Source organism: Siniperca chuatsi, linkage group LG6, assembly GCF_020085105.1.
Source record: "Siniperca chuatsi isolate FFG_IHB_CAS linkage group LG6, ASM2008510v1, whole genome shotgun sequence".
NCBI lineage: Eukaryota > Metazoa > Chordata > Actinopteri > Centrarchiformes > Sinipercidae > Siniperca > Siniperca chuatsi.
The window spans coordinates 4,392,562-4,406,658 of NC_058047.1; the positions used below are offsets into that span (position 1 = coordinate 4,392,562).

At 37.6% G+C, this 14,097-nt stretch overlaps 1 protein-coding gene across 1 annotated transcript; it reads right to left on the reverse strand.

The window, feature by feature from the left end:
* Nucleotides 1-2,556: 2,556 nt before the first annotated feature.
* On the reverse strand, nucleotides 2,557-13,884 carry rgs5a (regulator of G protein signaling 5a). The gene is made up of 5 exons (XM_044199891.1): nucleotides 13,731-13,884; nucleotides 12,688-12,801; nucleotides 11,454-11,515; nucleotides 7,688-7,854; nucleotides 2,557-5,712 (listed from the first exon to the last, which is right to left on the reverse strand). The coding sequence occupies exons 1-5, from the start codon at nucleotides 13,772-13,774 to the stop codon at nucleotides 5,548-5,550; spliced, it is 552 nt and encodes a 183-aa protein (XP_044055826.1). The 5' UTR covers nucleotides 13,775-13,884; the 3' UTR covers nucleotides 2,557-5,547.
* Nucleotides 13,885-14,097: the final 213 nt, after the last annotated feature.

Here is a 14,097-nt window from a genome sequence, read left to right on the forward strand (position 1 = left end):
CCACTGAGGGATCATGTCCTTGTCACTTCCCTATAGCAACTCTAGTTGGACTGCTTGCATAGATGGGGTGGTATCTTTGGGGACAGCGTGAACCTCTCATATATTACACTTTCCTAAAAAAGGTACAGCTGGAGACACCATGTGTCACGTGTTAAGTTAAAAAAAAATCTATTTGTTTCATTCATTTGTTTTTTGCTTTGAACAAGAGTTAAAAGTCATCCATGCTAGAGGCTGCTAGGCAGAGCGTTGCTTCGAGCTAAATGCTAACATCAGCATGCTAAAATGCTCATATAATGACAATGCTAACAAGCTGACCTTTAGCAGGTAAAATGTTTACCATGTTTACCGTTTTATTTTAGCGTGTTAGCGTGCTAACACTTGCTAATTAGTACTAAACACAAGGTGCAGCTGTGGCTGATGGGGATATCATTATTAAGTATTTAGTCATAAACCAGAGAATTTGACAAATTTGTCACCTAAGAACTTAAAGGTTCCTTGTGGAGTTTTAGACCTCTAGTAGCACTATGTCCCTGTTTTGTTTATCTCATGCATGTGCACAATGTGATACACAGTCCTACCAATGGTGTCACACTGTTCCACTGATCGATGGGTAACGGTAACGCTTCAGGATACTGTATGCTTCAATGCACCAGCAAAGACAGGAAAGAAGAAGACAGCTAGCAAGTCAGCATGGATGTAAGCAATGCAGGATTTAAAATACAAAAAAAAATCGACTTTGCAAATGTTTTATGAGGAAGGAAATGCACTCAACACATTTTTTAGAGCTCAAGGATACACACAATGCATTTTGGTGAGTAAAACTGAATGTAAACATAACTTCTTTACAAGAAAACTCCACAGGGCCCCATTAACATTTTCATTATTGAAAAAACTAATTTGGAGGATTTTGTGGCAATGCGTTTCCTGAGTATGTTCTAGTTTTTCATTGCTGTCTTAAAGACTTCAGGAGGCTGGTCCATAGAGGCATTTTTGAGAGGCAAGAGGGAGATCAAAATATGAAAAAATGTAATTGGTTGCCATAAACCATTACCAAAATCTCAGTATAATTTTATAAAATAATTTTTCTCTCACTCCATTATTGAAATTCTGATTAAAATGCTTCAACAGCAACACCTGCAGGGAAGAGGGGAACAGGCAGTCTATGTGAAGCGGGGGTGGGAGGCAGAGGAGGATCCTCCTACTGTCCTCCTTAGGGCTGGATCTCTTATATCAATTTAATGTACTTATTTTTTTTTCATGCTAATCTCTTATTGGCCAAAATGCCTAAAATGATGCTCCAATGGAGGACGTCCTCCCTAACCAATCAACAACCAGAATACAATATTGACATTGCATTGGTCCAATGATAATTTGCAAATTTGTATGTGAGTGTGACGAACTGGCGGTAAAGCGATTCATACAGTACCAGCACATTAGAAAAGAAATTATAATGTGCAAATTGCAAACTACTTTTAAACACATCACTAAAAAATTACATTTTACATACATTTTTTCAGATTTACATTTCCCTTTTTTTATCTAGCAGTAGCTACTTACGTTAGCCAACATAACAGTTAGCTTGTTGTAGCAGCCCTGAATGACTGTTAAGCTAATGGCGAGAATGAATTTGGAATGGGGATCGCAGCAGGATGCCGTTGGGGAGCGGACGGACGGCTCCGCTCTGCTGACGCGGCCTTGGGCCTTGCTGCCTCAGCTGTCCGGGTTGGACCCACAGCGGGAGTACGGTGGTGTGTGGCAGCCGACGTGCACCTGCACTCTGCTCACCCGGGACTGGATCCCGGTATGGACATCAGACTGCTGCACTGCTGGAGGATATTGCTAGTTGGCTTATTGATACATTTGTGAGTGTCTTTCATAGTAGTGGGCAGTGGCTCATTCTCATAATTCCCCATGATGGTCTTAACCTGATAGTGGCCGTTTCAGAAAATTGCACCTAGTGTTTCAACATGGGTTCCAATGGTGTTGTGATAATTACTTTGATATTTCCTTTGAGCTTAGAAATAGAGCTGGTGTGTTTAAACTACTTTGTTAAGGATAATTGCCAGCTGTTTACTTATATGTATATTTAATTTCTCTTAACAGAAACCACACACTACTTTATCATGCCCTGGTGAACCTGTACTTGTGATAATGCATCGTGGAATTGGAAGTAAGCCTTGTTTGTCTAAATGGAAATCGGGTCATCATCAGTCACCACTCTTTCCTTCACAGGTGTTGAGGCCTGCTTCTTGTTACGTCTCACACCCTTGATAAATACTCTTTCTTCTGCATTAGGCCTGTATGGTTAATCTGGAAACAACAGGATTGAATAAAATGAAGTTGTTTATAAGAAATCTTGTAAGCTATCGTTTTACTGTTTAATTTTCTGTTGAACATAACAAAGTAGAGATACGTAGCCAACTAGTGTAAAATAATATGATGCCAGGGGTTGGTTGTCCTCCTGTCCTCCCCAATTTTTTGAGTCACCAGCCGCCAATGGTACACACATATTACAAATAGGTATCTAATAAAGAAAAACAAAGTGACAATTGCAAATCAGGTGTTTCCTCTTTTATAACAATGAAAAGACTCTGGGAAGAATCCTTGCCAGCTCGCCATTCAAAGAACCATGGGTTTCATTGTTGTATTTAAAAATAACTTAGACACAATTGCTTGTAAATGGTCGATATTTACACGTAAAAATAAATACATCTTCAGGAATTGTATGCATATATATTTTTATGTGGTCGACTCCAAAACGTACATGCAAGGCTACATCAAATAATGCATACTCAGCACTGTTAAGCCCTTATTGATTTTTCTGTGATATGATTGTTGACTTGATTGATTGATTGATGACACTTAAGGTTATGACACCAGACTGTCCAATCTGTGCCATAAACCCTCGTCAATGCTGTTTTTTTTTAAATTGCTCCGATTTTTTAGATTTGTTGGTCGTTCCAATGCCCTTTTAAGTAATATATTCAAAAATTCACTCCTGATCAATAGTATTTTCAGTATTTCAGATTTGTGCGGAAGAGTTGCATTTTAGACAACAATAAGGACTTATAAAATGCTGAATATCTAGATAACAATAGTCATGTCTTGATTCAGACATATATGCTTTTGTTTAATACAAAAAAGCATTAACAAGTAAATATAATCACACTTTATGATATATTGATGGATATGATATATTTAGGACACTTAAACATTGCACACCAACACCAAATCCACCATCTCATCCGTCTATGTCTCAGCTTAGTGTAAATTAGGCAAATACCAGTGTTTTGTTATAATATGTAGTAGTGAATGATAACTTGTGGTGTGACGTGTAAACCTGGAAAATAAGTGCACAAGAAAAGTGAAAAGTACATATAACGTCGGATTGATCAACTGTGACTTTTGATATTAGACTTTAAATATGATGTGCTCCATGGCTTGTAATTCAAAGACCATAATAAAAGGATTCTCAATAACCAGTATTGGCATTGTCCAGTGCTGCAAACCTGCAAGTTCTGTCTCCCATGTTTTTTTTACTGGTGCACTAAAACCAGGTCTGGACCTTTTTAGTGACTCTGCATGCATACATACAACTTTGGTATTATCACATGGGAAAAAGACCCTTTCTCTGTTAAAACCACTGCTCTGATTACTTCTTTTTCTGAGATTCCCTCCTACTTGATTTTCCCATCTTAGCAACTTGCAGTTTAGTGGTAGCCAAGGAGCTCGACCACTGAGCCAACCATCCAGCACTGTTCTCAAGGATGACTCTCACAGGATGCATCGCCACCAAAAGGGGGGTTTGGTGAAAATCCAAACTTACTGTCTATGTCCGTGTGAGAGAGTGGAAGAGACAAATAGAGAGTTGTGTGATAATTATTAGTCACACATTGATAAGGCCCACTATGTTACAGATTCTTTTATTAAATTGAAAAAATATTTGGTCCTTGCTGGAAAACAAATCTCTCAAAAATATTAAACTAATCCACTGATTTAAAACAGCCAGCTGTGTAACTGTTATAATGTTGTAACTATTTAGAGTTTCCAAATGGTTTTCTCCCATAGACTGAAAATGTTATAGGTCATGTCCTTTACAGGCACTCAAAATGCCACTCTGACGTCTGTCTGAATGAGACTTTTATATCTGTGGCAAGGGAAGGACGGCCAAAACTGGGTTATGTATTGTTTTGAAAGGATTTAACGTTCATCTACATTTAAGGTGAATCTTTTTGGGGTCAAGCTATTTGTTTGACAAAACTACAAAATACTTTTTCTTTAGTCATATTTTAATTTGGTTCATTCTGATTTAGTTTATAATGTGACCCCTAAAAGTTTGCATTCCATTGAAAACAACATTAAGGCATGGCCGTTTTTAGGCATAGGTGAGCTAGGCGGTCCCCTGTGGCGCTAATGACATGACACAGACCAGAAGTTGAGAAGTTAATTTTTAATGTATTTGTCAGAAAATATTAAATGAAGAGATCAATCCCCTAAGATCTTCAGGCAGGGGTCTTTTGCCCTTCATGTATTTTATCAATCACTGTGGTATTTTATTTTCTCTCTCTGTGAAGCACTTTGTACTTTGTTTTGATAAGTGCTCTATAAATTAAGCTTATTATTATTATAAAGGGCGCTAGTGGATTTCTGGCCTAGGGCATCAAAATGGCCTGAAACAGCCCTGCATTAAGGCAAATCTATACTTATGCGTCAGTGTTGTGCTACCAAAGACGCTCTCCATACTGTAATGTCTCCATACTGTACTGTCCAGCTGTACCAGTGATGCTGCTTTTCCAAAATGTAACTACAGTACATGTAGGAACTCTCAGTGCGAACACTGCAAAATTGGGATTGGTCTACTTGGGATGCTTTGTGGATCTTTCAGACCAGATATTGTTTGTTGATAGCTAAGACAATACGGAGCAGGTCAAAGCAAGACTAGTAATATTCTCCCTTCTCACCTAGTGAAACCATTACCAGAGCAAGCCTCCTTTTTGCTGACATTGTTAGTGCTCTTTGTCAGAAAGTCCTCCTTGGCGTATGCTACAGAATGCATGGTAGTCAATAGGGTCCTGCTTACACAAAACTATACATCTGTCTAGACAGGTCTGGCAAAGCTACAACAACATCTTGATGCACAAGTGTGAGCCAGATAATGTTTTTAAGTGATTATATTATGAACATACTTTGCAATTGCATCCAAAAGTTGATTGTTGTCAATGGAAGGTCTTCGTGAGTATAGAAGTTTAAGAACATGTGTGTGTGTGTGTGTGTGTTGGGTGGGGAGGTAGGGCTATTTCAAAAGGCAGTCTTTCCATTTAGTTGCATTTGAAGTATAATTTAGAAATATCATTTTCTCACCCTTCCTGTTTTGTTTTGTAAAATAAAAGTATTCAGTTCTTGAGCTGTCTTACACAATGGTAGTTTATTAGAATAAACAAAGTTATCGTAAGTAGTTTAGTATTATTTTCAGGTTATGTAACTGCTATTTGAAATCTCTACACCCCACAACCCCACCCCACCCCAGCTCCTTTAACTCTTTCAGGTTTAATTGACCAGGAGCTCCTGGTACTGCTCAGACCGGAGGAAACGACCGAAGGAGTCTTTCTCCATCAGGGCGTAGATCCTCTTCTGGGCCAGGTCAAAAGTCGCAGGGGAGAGATCCACCAGGTTCCTCAGGGTCACATCCTTGGTGAAGTGATCAATGTTCACCTGTGGTGGGAGGACGACAGGACATGCTATCAGAAACAACTAAAGTGAGGATGAAGATGAAAAAAACGGCAAGTATTGATGGTAAATACGAATATTGACGATATACAGTAAATATATGCAGAATTGTGATGCTGTGTCTGCAAGAGAGGACTCAGGGAGAGGAAGAGGAAGAGGATGATTCCACATTAGCATAATGCCATTTTAGGCAAGATACTATTGAATTTTATTTATTCACTCCTTATTTTAACTAGCCAGTTGTTATGTTTATTCCAAATGAAATATAAACATACTACATCAAGTCCTGTGTGCTAGAATATTATTCCAAGGAAAAGACCTAACAGAGACCCGATGTTTACAACAACTGGTTTAAAATTGTAAGCAAATTCTGTAATAAATCTAGGTCTATTAAGGAGAAAAATAATTACTAAAAATAGTACATTAGAATTTAGGTTTGCATCCTAAGTGAAAGAAAACAAGTATTAGCAGTAAATTTTGATAAATCAAACTGCAATCTAAACTTTTTAAAAGTATTTTTTGAGCATTTTCTGACTATTATCAAGTGGACAATAGAGAGATGAAACATGATGGTTCTTTTTAAGAGTTTGAACTTGTTCTTGCATAAATGTGTAATGTGAAGTTGTATTTTATTGTTGTAGTTGGGTTGTGACTACTTCATTATACTGTTGGAGTTGAAACTTGCAATGCATCACATTATTGCTGCCTGGATTTTGGAGATCCAAGATTTATTTAACAACTATATTTTATATGCTCACTATGTCTCACTATCTCAGTCAGTGTTGCCAGATTTGACTGACACCAAGTAGCCAAATCAGAGCCTCAAGCCCGCCCAATCATAATAAAAGAAGCCCAGTTTTTAATTTCTGATGTCAGTTTTTGTTTAGTCCATCCATTAAACATGCCATTTTTACACTTTGGTTTTTGTATGAATTAACAAATGAGTAAGATTTTGTTCATAAATGAGCTTTAGAGGTGCTAGTAGGCAGATTTTGTTACCTTTGGACAGAGCCAGGTTAGCTGTCCACCATTGTTTCCAGTCTTTGTGCTAAGCTAAGCTAACTGCTTGCAGGTGGCAGCTTCATATTTAGCGTACAAACAGGAGAGTGTTATCGGTCTTATCATCTAACTCTTAGAAAGAAAGCGAACAAGTGTTCTTTTAATTTGTTAAACTAACTATAGTAACTAGAGCCATCAGATAACTATAGGTCAGTAAAAGGATCGCACTGAAATGTAGTGAAGTAGAAGTCAAGTCCCTAAGCCAAGATGGAATTATTACAGAAAACGTGCTAAGCATGTTTGTGTTTATTACGTGTGTTCTCGCGCTTGTGCTGTTCAGTGCAGAGTCTCAGTACATTCTCCGTCTATGACCTCATCTGTTTACACTCAAGCACGTCTGTATTTCTCCTCTACACATTCGTTCACTGATTAGATAAAGACTTACTCCTTCAAATGTGTGCAAATTGTTATACAGGCACCTTTGTCTCCAACAATAAATTCTTTTTTATTTTAAGTACACTGTTATTCCAACTCCTGGACAGGTGTTGAGAAAATCTCTGCTTTCATGCATTGCCAACATACTGAGGGCATCTTCCAAGGAATGTGGATTTAACATCTAGAACTCTGCACATTTAGAAACAGATTTGACCTTAAAAAAGCAATGTCTCTACATTAAACTGCTTTGTAACTGTGGTTAATTGTGGCAGTGCAGAATTGCACAGAATTAACATTTTTAAAATGAGTGACTGAATACAGAATACAGTATGTCTGTGTACTATATAATCTTTTAAGTATGAGATTGTTGCCAACTAATGGGTGAACCAGTTTCAGCGACTTTCATTTCATATTAAAATGAGAGCTCATAATTTAAACATTGGTACCCATCATTAACTTAATGAACCCTTTCTATTTCATGTCAAATTGAGCTCATAAAAAGGGGCAAGTCACAGGAGTCCCTGACCTCTCTTGGTCCCTCAGACTGGATGAAGTCTTCATATATCTTCTTGGCCTTGGCGGCCATCTTCACAGGGTTCTTGGCCTTTTTGAAGTCCTCGCAGGCCATCCAGAACTCAATATTCTCATCACTGAACTCAGACTGCAGGAAGCTACGGAAAGCAGTCAGACCATCTGATGGAAAGATAAAAAGGAAAACCACAACAATCATCAAACCATCTGTCTCCTTCCCAAAATTAACGGCTTTCATCTACGCCAACTGCGATGATTATTTAGCAAAGCACAAGACCAAAAAGAAATTAGTCACAAACTGATGTTTGTCATTTTTAATCTCTGCTTGGGCACCTTTGGACTGTATAAAATTAACACCAGAATTCTATATTCCTTGTAATCTATTATGAAATTGATAAGAAACTTTATTGGAGAATCTGCCAGTCAGAAGAGATAAGTTTTAAAATAATAATAATAATAAATTTTAAAATCCATCGTGATGCAGCCAGTTAGAGAACTGAGAACACTCTTCTTCCTTAATATCATTTTCCCAGTCACACCTGTTTTCAGGCAGTGACACTACTGCCTCTCACCTACCAGATGCCAAATATCACATGAGAATTGTGGCTCTTTCCATAATGGTGCTGTCATGTTTGAATAAAGCCATGACGGATTTTATTATATAACAAAATAATGACTTTTTGGGCCTAGGTGTCTGACAGATTCCATGTCTAAAGCTTTTATTGTATGATTTGCAGAAGTAAAGTAGTGGAAAATGAAAAGAAAACACAATTAACATCATAAAATGGTGATAAAATGGTGATGCATATTTTAGTATTAGCTTTTCAACAACTTTCTTTGTGGACCCAAAACAGAGATCAGGAAACTGTAGATGTTTTATGTATCATAAAGGGAGAAAAAACATCCAGAGACTTCTTTAAAACTTCACAAGTAATTAAAAACATTTAGTCAAAATAATTAAACTAAACTTACAACTTTACTTTACAATAACTACTACCTTTCAGAAATGTCAAAGAAAGTGTGCAAAATTGAAACAAAACTTTTATTTGGATAAATGTAAAAGCACAGATAACCACAGTCAAAATAGGGATCAAAAATAAGGCTTGATGAAACAACCACTCATTTCAGCGACGACCATTGTAATTTAACATAATGCCTGAGAGAGGTCCCATTGTCTGAACGAGCATGTGCTGCAGATGATAAGCATTCTGCTATGGCCTTTTATCTGCAATCTGAATGGGTAGTTTGGTTCAAAATAGCACTGAGTCGCAATCAAGCTGCAGCTTTTTTTTTTTTTTACCTTCAGTACAACGACACACAAAAAGAGAAGCACACAGGCACTGATGACAAGCTGTTTGTGTATCAGAGCTGCAACAATCAGCAGAAAATGTGGCCTCATGTTTAGTGTTTGTTTGTTATTCATGCATTTATTCTAATATTTTACTTCAATGTCAGCATAAATCTGCTAGATGTTCTTGTAAAATTAACTTCAGTAAGTTGTAATCAACTTCACTGCCCCTCATAGGTGGAACTAGCTGCGTAATCTTTCAAGTAAAGAAACACTGAAAAATTCCTGTAATTAAAAACTGCACAGACATGAACATGAGATTCATTTTTCTACAAGTGCAGTCTTTTTATCTGAGTAATCATACATTATTTCCTGTTGCATAATATACATTGCATTCTGCAATTTAAAATTTTAAGGCAAAGGGGGTGTAGTGCTGCATCTGTGAGGTAATAACTCACTGAGAATCACATGGGAATTAACAAGGGAGAAGCTATAAAGAATAATGTTAATGTAAAATCTCATGTAGGCAAACAATCACAGTGCAGCAGTTTGCCGCAACTGTGCCATAAATCAACGCTGGAATCATTTAGACTTCTCCCTGGAGATGTTACCATAACACACACAACCTCCATGGGCCGATACATCCAAGCTTGTAAGCACAGGAGAAACATCCATCTCTCTGCCCTAGACTGTGCTGAAGGAGCCACTTAGAAAGGTCTTTTACCACCTACTTAGCTCTGCAGAGAAAATGTTTCTCTGTTCACATGTATCAGCTGGTCAGTAACATCTGTACGTGCATCTGTTTGATCCACAGGGGCAACTTAAGTGACTTATTAGTAGGACAGTTTACATGTACCGCTAAATACCATTACCCATTAGAGTTAATCATCAGTCTTGCTGGCTCTCAGGCTTTTGGTACACTTTGTGAAGTAAACAGTGGAGCCAGAGGTTGGTTTCTGGTATGTGTGGTGGTGGTGGTAGTAAATGTGTTTTTCTCCCATTGAGCAATGCTTACATTTTTCTCAGTCTACACATTCAGTTTAAACTATATTAATGTAAACTTATCGCCTGCAAATTATGATTATATAACAGTTTCACATTAGCAAAATACTTCTTGGGAGAAAGGTGATCCTGGATTACTTCGTCATGTATCAGATTTAGACCGTTGCAAATATCTGCAACGGTCTAAATCCAAATTGGGTATTGAAAATTCGAGAAATGCAACTGAAGTTTAGTTAAGATGTGATACAGTGCAATAAAAACGACTGTAGGAGATGTTTTTGGACTATTTAGTATCATTTGAAAATGCTTGTGCTGTTTGGGGTGTCTTGTAAGTCCATGCAGGGTGGGTATACAATATTTATATGCATGAGACAATAATAAAAACCACATTGTCATTATCTGCATCATTCAATTAAACAAACTACTGGTCACATTGATGTGTAACAATATAAATATAAAAAATAAAAAGCATATGAGCTGTTTTGTTGTTATGGAAACCAAACCCTGCTAGGTGTACTGTACCTGTTTAAACAGTCTACAAGATACCAGACCTCAGAGAAGGATATGTTTTCTCTTATTTGAATGCTTAACGTTAAAGTGAAGTGCCAGCTGTTACATAATGAAGACCACAGCTTTGGATAGTATATAATATATACTAGAAATAATGATGAGTGTTTGGTTGTGAGGAAGCCAACAAAGCAGAGTCATTGTAGAGTTTAAGTAACTGGCTACCTTAACATGGGAAATGTGTTCTATTTTTGGATTTTAACAAGGAGGTTGCTTGTTGTGGGGAAATAACTGAGCATCCACAGCTATGTGTAAAAAGTTGGTGTGCAGAAATAGCATCATTATTATTATTATTATTAGAAGAAAAAGATGGCCGCTACATGTGAACAAGCAACATTACATCTGTTATTTCCTTGAGGAAATCAGCAAGGTTATCATTTTTTTTTAACTGAGTAGGTTTAAAAGGTTTTTAGAGTAATGTGACAATGTTTGCTGAGAAATATGTATAATATGTAATAGTTTTTCATCAGTCACATCACACGATGGACAAAATACATTCAATCCGAAACTCTACCACTCCTGAATGCAAGTTCATTAAATCTGTGAGATAATGAGATACAATTAAAATACAATAGATACCCCGTACTAATCTGTTCATGTAGTCACATTATGGGGATTCAGATCCCATATTAGGACAACAAGCTGTTACCCCACAAGGTATGTCGCTAAATGGTGGGGTTAAGACTTGATGTTTTGGTTAAGCGTTGGGTAAGGTTTTAGGCTAGGCAGGTAGGTTATCATTTAAGTTAGGGTAAGCCTCCAGGGAATGAGTGTAAGTTGATGCAATGCCACCTACAGTGACACAAATAAATGTGTGTGTGTGTGTGTGTGTGTGTGTGTGTGTGTGAGTGAGTGAGTGAGAGAGAGAGTGAGTAAAAGAGAGATTAAGAGACGGTAGACCTACAGCTGTTGGTCAGGACTCGGTCCAGACTCTCACGCCACTGAGCAGCCTCCTCAGGAGTAGGCCTGCACACAAAATAATACAACTCAGTCAGGAAGCTTCAGCAAAAGTGTTTGTGAGGAAAATTTGATGACAAGAAGCTTCTGAGAAACCCCTTTCATTTTAACGGTCACTGACACATTCTCTCCTGAAATGCAAAATCTTTTTGATTTCAACCATGAATTAGTCTCAATCATCTACAGAGTGAGTCACTGTTGCTGAAAAGCTTCAAACAACAAGCCATAATATTACGATACACAATTGACGCATGTTTCTAGTCTCACAAAGCCAGACTGCATCCTTTGATCTCAGTTTGCGCTGCAGATTCAAGTCTGGAAACATCCACTGAGAATAGATTGCGTCTGGTGCATGCGTGGGACCAATCCTGGGGAGCATTTAGATACTGGGCTGAAACTCTGAACAATTTAAAGGAGGAGCTACGATTCTGAAACTGCATGTCCTTTCTCTCACCTTTAGGAGAAGGTTTCCAAAGCAGCTGCAATATTGTTCAAGTTTGAAAATTAACTGGAAGGACCAATGCCAGGCCAGTGAGTGGTGCGTCCAAACAGGTGTCTTAGTAAAAGAACAGAACTGTCATCTACCATTCATTTTAATATGATCTCAAGCAAATGCTTAATGAGCACTGGGATGGATTTCTAGCTCGTATTCAAACTTAATAGTGTGGGGATAAAGTGTGGAACATATCTGCAGTAATTATAAATTCAAGTCAAGTCAAACAAACAGAATGATGAGATTGTAAAAGCATTTGCTGTTATCTATGTGCAGAAGAAATAAGGGCTAACACAAATTATCAATATGTTAAAAAGGAAAAACCAAGGCAGGGCAAAACTGCAAACTTTCCTTCAACATTGCTATATAAGTGTATGGTATAACAAGAATAAAGGAAAAAAAGTAAAGTGTGTTCAACATATAATACATCATTTATGTCTAATCTAGTCTTTTCAGGGTAATGCCTAATAAAAGGTAAGTATCTAAAGCTTTGTAGCATCTAACACTGACGTCTGAGCACAGTCAGTGTCTGGAGAGGTTTAATGTCCTTTGATCTCCACATCTCGTACCTGCTCACGGGCTCTGCTCTGCCACTTTACCATCAATTATCTGGTTAACACTCTGGCAAACATTCTCCATCTCCACAGACATTTATCTCTCTGAGACAGAAGCAGAGAAAGACACTCACTTGTGCAGCTTCTCCGGCTTCTTCTCCGGCTTCTCGGGGTAGGGGATAATGAGGTCGATGGCATTTTCTGGCTTCTGCAGTAAAACACCCAATTTCGACTTGATCTCCTTAGCCCTAGAAGACAGAAAGCAGAACATGACTTGTGTGACAAAGTAATTGTTTTAACTTAGACACAAAAGTAATAATAATCTAGTCATGACATGACTCTGGTATGTTGTATTTATACAAGACACTAAGATTAAATATATAAGCATGTCAGCTGGCTGATTAATCAAATTTGAAACTTAATTTGCTACAAAAACTATAAATATGAGGCAACAGAAGGGAAAAAGTACCAGTTAAGGCCAAAAACAAAAGTTCAAAATTCTCATATTCAGACAAAACTATTTATTTGATTATAAAGTTACTCTAGACATTATCTGTAATGTAAAAATGTTACACTCAGTGTTTTGTATTTTAATCCAGCACAATATCTGATCAGTATCACATTCTAAAACCAATATTAACCAAATGGTGAAAATGTTTTATTGTCATGTAGTCATGTTTTGACCAGAGTAGACTTTGTTAAAATAGTTTTCTCTGATTTTGTGTGTTTAGAAACCGCTCTGACCTCCCCACAAGTTTGCGTGCATAAGCAACATAATACATTTCTCTGACTCTCTTGAGTAATCTTCTTAAGCTATTGTAATAAAATAAAAGCAAAACACATTCAAGTTAGCATAAAAACTGGTATAACACAGATGAAACAGTTCTTCAGGCCAACAAGTCTGTTGTTTTTCCAGGAAACAAAAATTCATTTCAGTCCAAAAGTCCAAAAAGATGAACTTTAAGCCTTTTTACTCTTTCAGCTGGAAACTCTTGACCCAAGAATGAAGGCAACATGGATTTACAGTTTATGTTTTTAAATCTAATTGGACATAGTATGATTAGAACCACTCTTAAGAGATTTGAAATATATTCGAACTTTAACGGATCCAAACCACATCAGAGGAACACACTGTTAAGACATGACAGGAAAGATAATGTGATGATGCAGGTCTCACCTTTCCAGGCAGGTTTGGGGTAAGGCAGCTAATCCTTTACACATTTTCCAGCGCTTTTCAGTTGCAGTATTTCAGAATGAATTCAGTCTTCCTGTTAGACCCCTGTGAGTCTTAGAGTCGCTTTTGCTTTCTGACTCTGGCTTTCAGCACATGGGGAGTTTTATACAGACTCCCTTTGGGCTTTGGGCCAACAACTAAGCCAATCAGACTGGAATGTGTACAGCACGGGCAGCTGAGGAGCCTGGCTGAGGAAGGGCGGGTTTTCAGATGTGAATGGCTGTTTGCTTTGAGGTTTCAATTAACCAACAGATCCAGGACCAGTGTGCAGGATGCAAGCATTGATATTAAAGTTCTATTTAAGAAAAAT